At 41.2% G+C, this 12,914-nt stretch overlaps 1 protein-coding gene across 4 annotated transcripts in view; it reads right to left on the bottom strand.

Annotated features, from left to right (window-relative positions):
• The window catches only part of zswim8 (zinc finger, SWIM-type containing 8), a 55,179-nt gene extending 46,150 nt beyond the window's left edge, over positions 1-9,029 (bottom strand). For all 4 annotated transcript variants that reach the window (XM_083923410.1, XM_083923411.1, XM_083923412.1 and 1 more), the window contains exons 1-2: positions 7,569-9,029; positions 1,668-1,821 (exon numbers count right to left, since the gene is read on the bottom strand). In XM_083923410.1, coding sequence (XP_083779536.1) covers positions 1,668-1,821; positions 7,569-7,746 — 332 coding nt within the window. In that variant the 5' untranslated portion in view covers positions 7,747-9,029. The remainder of the gene's footprint in view (positions 1-1,667; positions 1,822-7,568) is intronic.
• Positions 9,030-12,914: the final 3,885 nt, after the last annotated feature.

The raw sequence follows: 12,914 nt of genomic DNA, 5'->3' as shown, positions 1-12,914 counted from the left end.
TTCCAGATATTTTTATAACATGGATAGCAAACTATATTACTTAATCTATAATTATTGTCACTTGTGTTGTTGATTTTGCAATCGCATTATCACCCCAATATAATAGTTATGAATGAGGAAAAGTATATATGGAGCTGACAAATGTATTAATTCTACAGCCGTTATTGTCTATCTTATTCATTGCTGTACATTTACCTACATTACTGAAGCAGTTCTCTGACGACGACAACAAGACAAATGAGAAGCAGTACACTGACAGAATGAAGAGGGCAAAACAGAGTGCAGTATGGAGCAACTTTAAGACATGAGATCCCGCAGTTTTGTTAACATCAGGCTACAAGTTATAGTCACAGTGTCGCACCTGATGGACGTGAAGCCTCCATATGTGACGAGCTGTCGACAGACGGTCTCTGCCGAGTGACAGAAACAATTCACTGAACCAAAATAGTTTTGATGTTGGCCCTATGGTAAGAAATCAACAGTGTTTAACTGATTAATTGACTTTGTTTTTCCGCCCAGCGCAGCGAGTGAGGCAGAAGGTGACACACAGACTGATATGATCAGTCAGTGTTGACAGGTTCAAATACTATACCTCCATGAGTATTGTAGGCTACACTGCAGCTAACACAAGTACTATGTAAAGACACCTGCAGAACCACCAAAATGAAATTTTAGTGTTAAAGTTTAATGTTAAAATCTTGTTGCGTCTCGTGGACTTTATATTGTGTATCATCTCATCACACCCCTTATTCTGAATGTATGGTATATTTTTTTAATATTGTACTGTCATGACATTGATGGTGCTGTATGTTTACCTTCCATCTTGTATCTTCAAAAGAGCACAATGAAGATGTGACACTGAATTTGAAACAGCACATTGTAATTTCTGCATCTATTATTGATTTACCGTGTGTGCCCCTAAAGGTTCTGGTTGCGCCCCTAAAATCTTCAGTAGGGGCCATAGTGGTGCTAGGGAAAAAAGTTAGTCTGGAGCCCTGATTGTATTCTTCTATTCAGGAATGATTTATTTATTTATTTTATGCTGCTGCTGCTATTAATGTTTCCAATGTCACAGATGAGAGAATGCCCAATGTATTTTCATATTAAGTAGCCTGTGTAATATTATGATATTCAGAATATGTTTGATATGCTACCAAAACGTCATTCCCTGCCCTCAAGTGAGTGATTAAGGAATATGATTTGCATTTTCTTCTTTATATCATAAGGAAGATAGCATTTTATGTAACGTATAGACCGTTTCAGTTGTTTCAAGTTGTAAACATAAACATTCAAAATCTGTCCAAGTTTGATTCCTGTTACAGTGAATGTGAAGGACATCAGCTGACAGGAAGTTAACAAGGACCAAGGCTGTTGCCTAGTAATGGAATTCCATTTAAAAAGGTCTATACAGTTAACCTTTTCAGAGGGAAATTCAGCTTCTCTGAAGAATTGCCACTTATCAATTAATCGATTATCGATCGATAAGATGAAACTATTATCGATTAATGAATTACTCGATAATTTGCATCCCTAGTCCATCTCATTCATCTATCACATCATCTTCCATCCAACATTGATGTCTAAACCTTGTACTTGGCTCATCAACTGACAGGACACTGACAGGATGATCAATCGGGGAAAAAAATCCAGGAAATCAGTGTTCTCACCTGATGTCCTCCTCATTCTCGGGGAAGCTCCAGTAGGCGATGCGGAGCTGGAGCTGTTCTGGGACAGGGGGGTAGACCTTTTCCACAACCTCAAACGGGATGTGGAATGCTACCTGCTTAGCTGACAACTCCACCAGTGGAATCACCTGACCATCTGAGGAAGATAAAATGCATTATTATTATTAAATATTTTCAACGGGTGACAAGTTTGTTGTACTACATACAGAATGTGGTTTAGCATTGTCGTGCTGAAATAAGGCCTCCCTGAAAAAGAGGTTGTCTACTTGGCAGCATATGTTGCTCCAAAACCTGTATATATGGTTCAGCATTAATGGAGCATTCTTAAATGTGCAGGTGACCCATGTGCACTAATGCACCCCCATACCTTCACAGATGCTAGATTTTGAAGTGTGCTTATAACAAGCTGGATGGTCCCTCTCCTCTTTAGTCCGGAGGACACAGCGTCCATGATTTCCAAAAAGAATTTCCTCAGACCACGGGACAGTTTTCCACTTAGCCTCAGTCCATCTTAAATGAGCTTGGGCCCAGAGAAGACATTGGCATTTCTGGATCTGGTTTATAGTTTCCTCTTTGCATGGAAGAGTTTCAACTGTCATTTGTGGATGCAGCGATGACCTGTGTTCACAGACAAGGGTTTCTGGAAATGTTCCCGAGCCAATGCAGTGATGTCCAAAATAGAATCCTGTCTGTTTTTAATGAAGATCACCAATATCCAATATTGGTTTTCAGTTTGGGAACTGAGGACCCGAATTGTTGAAGCTTTGTAGGTGGAATTCTTTCCCATTCATGCTTAAAGGAACAACTTCAGTTGCTCATCAGTCCGGGGTCTCTGTTTTAAATGGGAGACAGGTCTGGACTGCAGCAGGCCAGTCTAGTGCCTGCAGTCTTTAACCACAAAGGCACGCTGTTGTAACACTTGCAGAATGTGGCTTGTTATTCAGTTGGTTGTAATCTCTTACTCACCACTGGATAACGCTAAATCCTACCCACTGCTCCTTTAAACATTGCGAAAATATAAAGCGCTTTGCTTAATGTGTGTTTAGCGGGCTCCATCATGCCCCCTAATGCCTGGAACACCTTAGTTAAATCCCAATTGCTCTGATATTCACAAAGTTTGATACAGCTTACATAATTTCAGACATATTTCAATTTGGCTTTCATTAGCTCTGCCCAAACAGAGCTATGCTGGATCCAGACCTGAAGACATATACACACCCTTATTGAGTCAGAGTTAAAGGAAGTAAAGCTTCTGTGACAGACATCGTCAAATTTACATGAAATGTATATGTGTATCTCATATCAACATGGTGTAATGTTAGTGTGTGTTCTCTGGCGCCACATAGTGAACATCGGAAGGGATACAATAATTTAAATCCATAATTTGCAGTGCCAAGTAGGATGCAGAGAATAATATCTTGAGTCATACATGAAGTGTGTGATAGGTGTGGGTAGGGATCAAGCCCCAACCGAAGTGACTTCCTTGTTGATCAGATGAGGAAGTGCCAAAAACTACAGTTCTCCAAGTGTCCACTAGGAGTAGTTTGCAAAATAGAGCACGGCATAATTAAACCTATTTAAGGCCTGGTACAAAAAACATTCTAGTCTGTATGTTTAGGTCATATCTTCATGACAACACCTCCGCATCAAACCACCGTGAACCTTTCGGCAGCATCTTTTTACATGTCCATCGCGGAGAACAGACACATAAATAGACATCAGGACCACCGTCAATTCTCATACACGTGCGCACACTTGTGCCTGCATCAGTGCTTTACAAAAGTCCACCTCTCTCAACCGAAGTTCCAGTGAGTTGTATGATATCTATAAAAGACTGTTCTGAGTGAACAGTGTGTGTGTGTGTGTGTGTGTGTGTGTGTGTGTGTGTGTGTGTGTGTGTGTGTGTGTGTGTGTGTGTGTGTGTGTGTGTGTGTGTGTGTGTGTGTGTCACCTTGTTTGAATAAATACTACCTTGGTCATGATTTCCCCCTTTTCGCATTCAGGTTTAAAATAGTTCCAACAGAAACCATTAATGAACATAAACTACTTGTCTCCTAGACTCTATTCCAACTAGGTTACTTAGAGAAGTGTTACCTTTAGTTAGCACTCCTGTATTAGATATGATTAATATGTCTTTATCAGCAGGTTATGTACCACAGTCTTTTAAAGTAGCTGTAATTAAACCTCTTCAGATCAAGACTGGATCAAGACCCAGATCCTCGAGAAATTAGTCGCCAATCAGCTGTGTGACTTTTTACATAATAATGAGTTATTCCAGTCAGGATTTAGAATTAATCATAGAACTGAGAAAGCACTGGTAAAAATTACTAATAACCTTCTTATAGCTTCAGACAGAGGACTTGTCTCTGTACTTGTTTTACTAGATCTTAGTGCTGCCTTTGACACTATTGACAATAGCATCCTGCTACAGAGACTGGAGCATCTCATTGTCATTAAGGGGACCACATTAAGCTGGTTTAAGTCATATTTCATATCTCAGTTTGTACATGGTAATGACAAATCCTCCATTCACACTAAAGTTAGTCACGGAGTCCCACAGGGTTCTGTCCTTGGACCGATTCTATTCACCTTATATATTCTTCCCTTAGGAATTATTATAAGAAAGCACTCCATAAATTCTCAATGTTATGCTGATGATACACAATTGTATTGGTCTATCAAACCAGAAGAAACGGATCAGTTAGCGAAACTTCAAATGTGCATTAAGGAAATAAAAAGCTGGATGACCTGCAATTTTCTGATGTTAAACTCAGATAAAACTGAAGTTATTGTACTTGGCCCCGAAGGCCTCCGAAACTCAATAGCTAAAGATATTGTTACTTTGGATGATGTTGAGTTGTCCTTCAGCACCACAGTAAGGAATCTGGGTGTTATTTTTGATCAGGATATGTCCTTCGATTCTCATATAAAACTAACAACAAGGAATGCATATTTTCACCTGCGTAATATTGCGAAAATTAGGAACATTGTGTCTCAGAATGATGCAGAAAAACTAGTCCATGCATTTGTTACTTCTAGGCTGGACTCCTGCAACTCCTTATTATCAGGCTGCTCCAATAAGTCTGTAATGAGTCTCCAGTTGGTCCAAAATGCTGCAGCTCGAGTACTAACTAAAACAAATCAAAGAGAACATACCTGTAAAATCTAGAATAGAATTTAAGAGCTCATAGTACCGTACTACCCGACTATATCGCTGCGCTCTGAGAATGCAGGGCTACTTGTGTTTCCTAGAGTCTCCAAAAGTAGAATGGGAGGCAGAGCCTTCAGCTACCAAGCTCCTCTCCTGTGGAACCAACTCCCAAGTGTTATTTGGATGGCAGACACTGTTCCCATATTTAAGAGTAAACTTAAAACTTTCCTTTTTGATAAAGCTTACAGCTAGGGCTTACGAGTCCTTAGCAATGTTGTTATTTTTAAGCTGATTTTGTTCTGCTTAATTGTTCTGCTATAGGCCCAATCTGCAGGGGGATAATACTTTTCCAGATACTCTGAGCTTCTCTCCTCTCAGTCTGTATCATTCATGTCTCATCAATGCATGTTACTAATTCACTTCTTCCCCGGAGTTGTTTGTGCTTTGTCGTCTCGCAGGTCTCTGCTGAACGTGGTGCTGCCTGCTGCCGTGGTCCTGCATGACGCTTCCTGCTACTATTATAATCTATCACCTAAGCTGTGCTTGTTTCTACTATTCTGCTGTATTAACTGCCATAACATATAAGTCATATTCACATTACTATAGATATTATTAAAGTTACTGGAAGTGTGTCTGTCTCTGTCTTTGTCTCTCTCTGTCCATCTGTCCTTCCTTTCTCTCTCCTTTTCTTCCTCCCCAACCAGTCAAGACAGATGGCCGTCCTCCACAGAGCTGGGTCTATCTGACGTTCCTATCTGTTATAGGGAAGGTTTTCGTTTCCACCGTACTCTACGGGGAATTGTTGGGTCTATGTAAATCATAAATTAGTCATAGAGTGTGGTCTATACCTAGTCTGTTATCTGTCCTGAGATAACTTTTGTTATGATTTGGCACTATAAATAAAATTGAATTGAATAAACAACAAAACAATAAACAAAAAGGTTTTAATACAGACATATTGCTGGGGCTACTACAATTATAAGGCAGGTGTGACTGTTTGCATAAAAATGTTAAGCTGCGCATCTATGAAGTGTTTGAGGACATCACAAAATATTTAGATATATATTGTGTATCGCGATATAGCCTAAAAATATTGTGAAATTTCTAGGCCATACTGCAGAGCCCGAGCTAGTGTTAGTTAATTAGTTAGTTAGTTTATTGTTTGTCCCCTTAGGGATATTCTTTTTTACAGTACAGGCTCTACTGCAGACAGACATTTGTGGCACATGAAAAACACAGCACATACATATTTCAGAAAAAAAAACTTACTTGGGTTTAGTCTCTGAAGAGTCAGTCACATGTGCACACGTGAACACACACACATACGGCGTTCCACACAAGAATTTTAGAAATCATCTCTCTCCATATTGAAACGACTGAAAAAACTGATCATTGACCTTTCTCGTACACTGGGCATGTGTGTGCCAATGTAAGCAGGAAGCAGGTTGTGCGATTTTCTATGCAGTTGAAAATCATGGATGACTAACTTGAAAATACATAAAATACACCTGACGACGAGGTGGAACTGTTACTGAAAGTAAGACATGAGTATAAGGCGGTATAGCAGCAGAGAAAAACACACATTGGGAATCATTGCAAAGTAAATACACACAAAACATTAGAGTTGCATAGAGCATTATCCATCATCGGAGGAAGCCATGGCAAAGAGAAAGGAGCAGCCACACAAGGCCATACCCCGGTTCAGGGAAGGATCAGAAGTTCCCCTCATATCCATGAGAGGGGGTTGAATGGGAAAATGACAGATTAACTTGACCAGCATACAGCTGGTCAGAATACGGCTTTTTTTCCGGTTCACCTTTGTCCAAATCACAAACGGAAGACTTTTTAGACTGAATTACGATAGAAACGGGTCTTCTTGGTAGTGATGTTAGTTGCCGTTGCGAAGTCCTCCCTCGGTTTACAGGTAACGCTATCGTTTTTTCTTATTGTTTTTGGCAGCGTTGCTTCCTGGTTTATTCTATTTCCAGGACAAAAGTCACCGCCGCGGAGTAGGGTGGGGGGAGTTATAAACTTGAGCCTGACTGTAACCCGAGAATGCTGTTGACATGCGTGAATAATCGGGGTACTGAAGGAGTTCTCTAGGTCTGTTAACCTGGGTATGAGAACTCCGATTTTACCGAGGGTATGTTGTTTACATGGTGTTTGAGAAACCGGGGTATGCCCTTAACCCGAATATAATCAGGTTTTTAAATTGTATGTTAACGCACAGACTGATAAGACTGACTGACGTGGGTGTCTGCCTCATCGTTTCCAAACATTTCTGTTTCTACTGTCCAAACTAAAACACACACCAGAGTTTTAACACTGAAGTAGGCTCAGCAGCATTTACAAACATCTCCGTTTTAGGGGCTCAAAAATTCCATAGTAGTCCATAGTGGCATAATTGTACGAAGTAGCCATTAAGAGGCTGTACACTGACTGACTGGTCGGTCAGGAAACACATTCACCTGTCAGCATGCCACAGTGTTTGTAATATCAGCCTACCACAAGTAAGTTTATCCACTGTATAACCCCAATTAATCAGTTTTATTAGGATCATATAACATAACTTTTTCATGATGAGATATAATACACCATGGGCCTCCAGCAACAGCTGCCCACGTCCTTAAACCTTGTTGTAATTTCCTTCAGTAAAGACTTTCAAACTGAATATGTAAAAGTATTCAAAATGAGTGGAAATGTATGCGAGTAAAAGTATGTATTTGTCCAACCTTTAATCTTGACAGTAGGGGAGTTGGGTCCAGCTGACTGCTTCCTCCATCCCCTCCAGTTCTGACAGAGGCTTTCGGCCTCTGAGATGAAGGAGCACAGAGAGTCTTCCTCGAACCGGTCCGAGTCTTCAAATGAGAACCTCTCCCCATCCTCCCACTCGGCGAACATCAGTTCCATTACATCCACTTTTTAACGGCTCCGGAGTTCAGAGGACTGAGGCTTGAGGCCACGGCCTTTCTTCAGCCTAAAAATCAAAGGAAACCCAGCGGACAGTGTCCAACACTCGGGGAGAATCAAGAGTCTCAAGACTGGGGGAGGGGAGGCCACTAGCAACCAAAACACAGCTGAGAGGCTTACCGCTGGGCCCTCTAACACAGCTCCATAATACTAAATGACAATGCGGCAATCTCCTGTAAATAATCTGGAGGACTCAAATCAAAAAAGTATTTTCTTAACTTCTCTTTTGTTTAGATGTGTTTCAAACTAGCAGCCATTTAGATCGACTTCACAGTTCCCTCCATCCCGCCTGCGGTCACTGATGCTCCCGTACAGCCTGTTACTGTGAACACAGGGCCTGTCATGTGAGTGAGCCACTCAACAACCAACTATTGTTACTGCCAAACACACCGAAGAGGTTTGAATGCAAAGCTGAAAATGGCTAGCCACTACCGTTGAGCGAACACACTATATAGAGTTTGATCTAGAGATGAGATTCAATATTTAAGAAGTCATGAAGTTGTTTTCCTCCATCCCGACGTGCTGCTCTTTAGTCACCTGGACTAACTGGATATATCTGAACTTAGAATATCTATTGTAGAATTAACTGTATTTAACTGAGTGGATGTCACAAATACTTCAAAAGTCTTCTTTGTTCTATATTAGTGTGCTAACGTTAGTTAAATGGTTTCATGCTCGGCTGCTAATGCAAACAACATGTATCTGACGTTAGCTGAAAGGCTAATGATGCTAATAACTGCATACACCTGTCAGCTACTGAAGACAACTATAATGAGGTTTAAACTGGTTTTGAACCCGACGACAGGTTTGTTCAGGCTGTCCTATTATATTAGCTTAGCTATATGTATTAGCACTAGAGAGCTAACCGGCTAACTTGAGCTAGCTTCAGTAGCTGTTTGTTTACATTAACTGGTGACGCTGGACACCTTTATTACTATGAGGACTACATGCTGATTTATATCGCATATCTTCTAGACTTTTGCATGTTCCAAGGTTACATAAGGCTCATATTTGGACATGAATCCCCGCTTCTGGTTCGATGTTTTCCTCTCTTTGTAGCAGTGGAAGAGCCTCCTCTCTCACTCTCTGCCGACCACAGCTGCTGTATATTCCCCAGTCCGCTCCGATGACTCCACTTATCTTCCCACAAATATGACACCGTGTCCTTAAGTCTTATAGTCAGATCTACCTCCAAATAACACCGGGATCACCGAAGATCTCCCGTGTCCCTGTCGACCAGGCTCAAGTATATCACTCTGCCGGGGGAAGATGGCTCATCTCTCATACAGCTCCTCCTCCATCAGCTGATCACAGCTTCCGGCTTTCAGCTCAACACAAGCACCAGTAAATTAGTGACAGAGTGTAGTGAGGTGATGTGTCAACCAGGCAGATATTTTTATGTAGAATGCACTTACAGTTCACATCTAATATTGGGCATGTATATTCTGCCTAGTAGAAGTGGAGGCAGAGCCTTCAGCTACCAAGCTCCTCTCCTTTGGAACAAACTCCCAAATGTTATTCGGGAGGCAGACACTGTCCCCTTATTTAAGAGTAAACTTAAAACTTTCCTTTTTGATAAAGCTTACAGCTAGGACTTACGATAAGATTTTATTCTGCTTAATTATGCTGCTATAGGCCTAGTCTGCCGGGGGATAATACTTTTCCTGATACTCTGAGCTTCTCTCCTCTCTGTCTGTACCATTCATGTCTCATCAATGCATGTTACTAATTCAGCTTCTTCCCCGGAGTTGTTTGTGCTTTGTCGTCTCGCAGGTCTCTGCTGATCGTGGTGGTGCCTGCTGCCGTGGTAGTGCATGACGCTTCCTGCTGCTATTATCACTGTCACTCATATATACTATCACTAGTTTAATAAACTATAAATTTGTAGCTGTATCGTAGCTGCTATTGCCACTACTCATCATTGATCATGTTTGCCACCATAATTATTATAATTTTCATATTCTGTCACCTTAGCTGTGCTTGTTTCTACTATTCTGCTGTATTAACTGTCTTAACATATACGTTATATTCACATTACTATAAATATTATTATAGTTACTGTTAGGCTCTGTTGCATCTCTGGAAGTGTGTCTGTCTGTCTCTCTCTGTCCATCTGTGTGTCTTTTCTCTCTTTCTCTCTCCTTTTCTTCCTCCCCAATCGGTCAAGACAGATGGCCGTCCTCCACAGAGCTGGGTCTGTCTGATGTTCCTGCCTGTTAAAGGGAAGGTTTTCGTTGCCACCGTACTCTACAGAGGAATTGTTGGGTCTATGTAAATCATAAATAAGTCATTGAGCGTGGTCTTTACCTTGTCTGTAAAGTGTCCTGAGATAACTTTTGTTATGATTCGACACTATAAATAAAATTGAAATTGAAATTGAAATTGACTTTTGATTGATTGACTGGTTGATTGTTAGCCCTGTGTGTTTGTGTCATCATCAGTGCTTTAAATGGAAAAAATAAGTGCCAGGCCTCCCCTTATTCACCTGTTGGCGTGTATCTGGCATAGCAGATACTCAAAGATAATGCCGATTTTCACAACATTCATTTATTCAAATATTCACAGTGGTTGAAGAAGTACTCAGAGCTTTAACTTAAGTAAAAGTAGTAATACCACACTGTAGTTAAACTCCTGCATTCAAATTACTTAAGTAAAAGTACAAAACTATTAGAATAGCATGAACATTTACTTAACGTACAATCTAAACATCATTAGATTAATACTGATAGATTAATGTAAATATCACGCTGTAGCTGATATAAGATGGGGCTGAATTGAATTACTCTATATACTTGTGTAGCTCAATCCAAAACAATATATGATACTGTATAAAGGGATGACCTCTCAGCCATCAGAGAGAGGTTGGGCCGTCACAGTCTGTGATTTTCAAGATTCATTTAAGTCCCTTAAAAAGGCCGGTCGTCCACATAAAACAAGTGCACCAGAGGACAGAATTATGAGAAGACTCTCAATGGGGAATCAGTTCAACACTGCAGCTGGAGTTGGTCTCCAGTTCAGTGCTGAACAGGGCAAGGATCTGTCTCTGCACTCAGTGGCCCTCATTTATCAAACAAACATATGACAGAAAAAAAACATGCATACGACCATTTCCTGGCAAACTTCGGCATTTATCAATTTGGACGTGAGCAGGAGCTACAATCAAATCTCACGTCTGGTCTGAGATCGTGTACGCAAATTTGAGCCTGTGTATTTGCGGTGCAGCACAGCAAAATCTGGCTGAAATCAAATTAACAAACCTCAACTGTCATTAAGCATAAGCAGTCACATATTGAGAACAGATCAAAACGGATTCTTAAAACAAATAAAAAAAATAAAAATTGTGGCTGGAGCAATTGATTGTACTCATGTGCGTCTGAAGGCACCATCCATGAATGATTACGCATTCATCAATCGCAAAAACTACCACTCGATAAATGCACAGGTGATTTGTGATGCCAAGCTATCGCATTAAATGTGTGCCCGGTGGACAAGCGGTTGAAGATAGTTTAATGAATTAAGCGGGAAGGGGTACTGCAGAGCCAAAGTCATCTCCTCGGTTAGTGGCTACCCTTGATAAATTGCATTAAATCAATCAAGATATCAGATGATAAACATTTTGGTATGGTTCCTCTAGGTGACAAGGGTTATCCTCTAACGGAATACCTAATAACCCCGCTGTCAAACCCCGCTACAGAGCAGGAGCGCAGGTTCAGCAGTGCGCGCACACGCACACGGGTCACAGTGGAGCGCTGCTTCGGGTTGACTGCCTCCGTTATTCTTTTCCATACAGCGTTTTTATGGGCCCCTTTTATTCCACTCTTAATGCTGCCAAAAAGCACATCTTTATTTTGCTCCATCTCGGATGTCAGGATGCCGATCTGTGTGTCGGAAAAGTTTCTTTTCTTATCTGTGTTTCTTGTCTCCATGTTTGACCTCAGTGGGCGAGGCCTCCGAACCAGGAATATTTAAGGGCGTAACATGTTAATGACGATCGAATTCAGCCGCCGCATTTATCAAGGCCCGCTCATTCGTATGAGATTGGTCAGATACGAATGTTTTATAAATCACACGTGGGTCCTTTCCTACGACCAATTCTGCGCTCAGATCTGCGCCCGTTTTCAGGCAAGATTGATAAATGAGGGCAAGTGTCTCTGTGTTTAAGACTTTTTGGACTGAAAGCCCACTCTGCAGTGACCAAATCTCTCATCAGCAGATCCGGGGTCGGGTCGCATGGGCAGCAGCTCTAGCAGGGGATCCCAAACTTCCAGTTCCCGAGCCACAATAACCAGCTCTATAACTGGGTGATCCCGAGGCGTTCCCAGGCCAATGTGGAGATATAAAGTCTCCACCTAGTACTGGGTCTTCCTCGAGGCCTCCTCCCAGCTGGACGTGCCTGGAACACCTCCCTAGGGAGGCGCCCAGGGAGCATCCTTACCAGATGCCCGAACCACCTCAACTGGCTCCTTTCAACAGCTATGACTTCTAGCTGATCACTGGTAATAATTCATGGCACATGGTCTGGGAGGGCTCCGAAGCCTGAGGGTGTTGTACCTGCGGTACAGATTGTAAAGTGCCTTGGGGGAAATTTGCTATTTGTGATATTGTGTTATAGAAGTAAAATTGACATGACTACATTCATGTTAGAAAGATTAAGACTAAACAGCAAAACTCTCACTCAGCAGACATTCCTGTCTTCTTCCGGCATGGTCGTCGGTGGTCAGGAAGAAGAGAGAGCAGTGTAGTGATAAGGATAATTAGCTGCTCCATATCAGCGCAGATCGATGTAATAAAACACACAAAGCAAAAGTCAAACATAAAAAAACATACAGTAGCATATAAACTGCAGATGGGGAGCTGATAAAATAAGTAGTCATGAGTATTTTATCAGACGTTTACTGTACAGTGACTTTTCAAGATACAACACATTTGACAGATTAGCAACCCATGCACTGGTTCCAATGAAAATTCCAGCAATTACGGTAAAATGAGAGAACATAGAGAATGTTTTGAGTTCTCCAGACAGTAAGACAAGTTTAGTAACTAAGACAGATTTAGATGTATTCTTTTATTTCCAAGGCATGAAAAAGTATTGTGTCTGAGTAGCAGCT

This window comes from Echiichthys vipera (genome assembly GCF_963691815.1).
Source record: "Echiichthys vipera genome assembly, chromosome: 11".
Taxonomy (NCBI): Eukaryota; Metazoa; Chordata; class Actinopteri; order Perciformes; family Trachinidae; genus Echiichthys; species Echiichthys vipera.
This window is presented reverse-complemented; position numbering and strand designations above follow the sequence as displayed.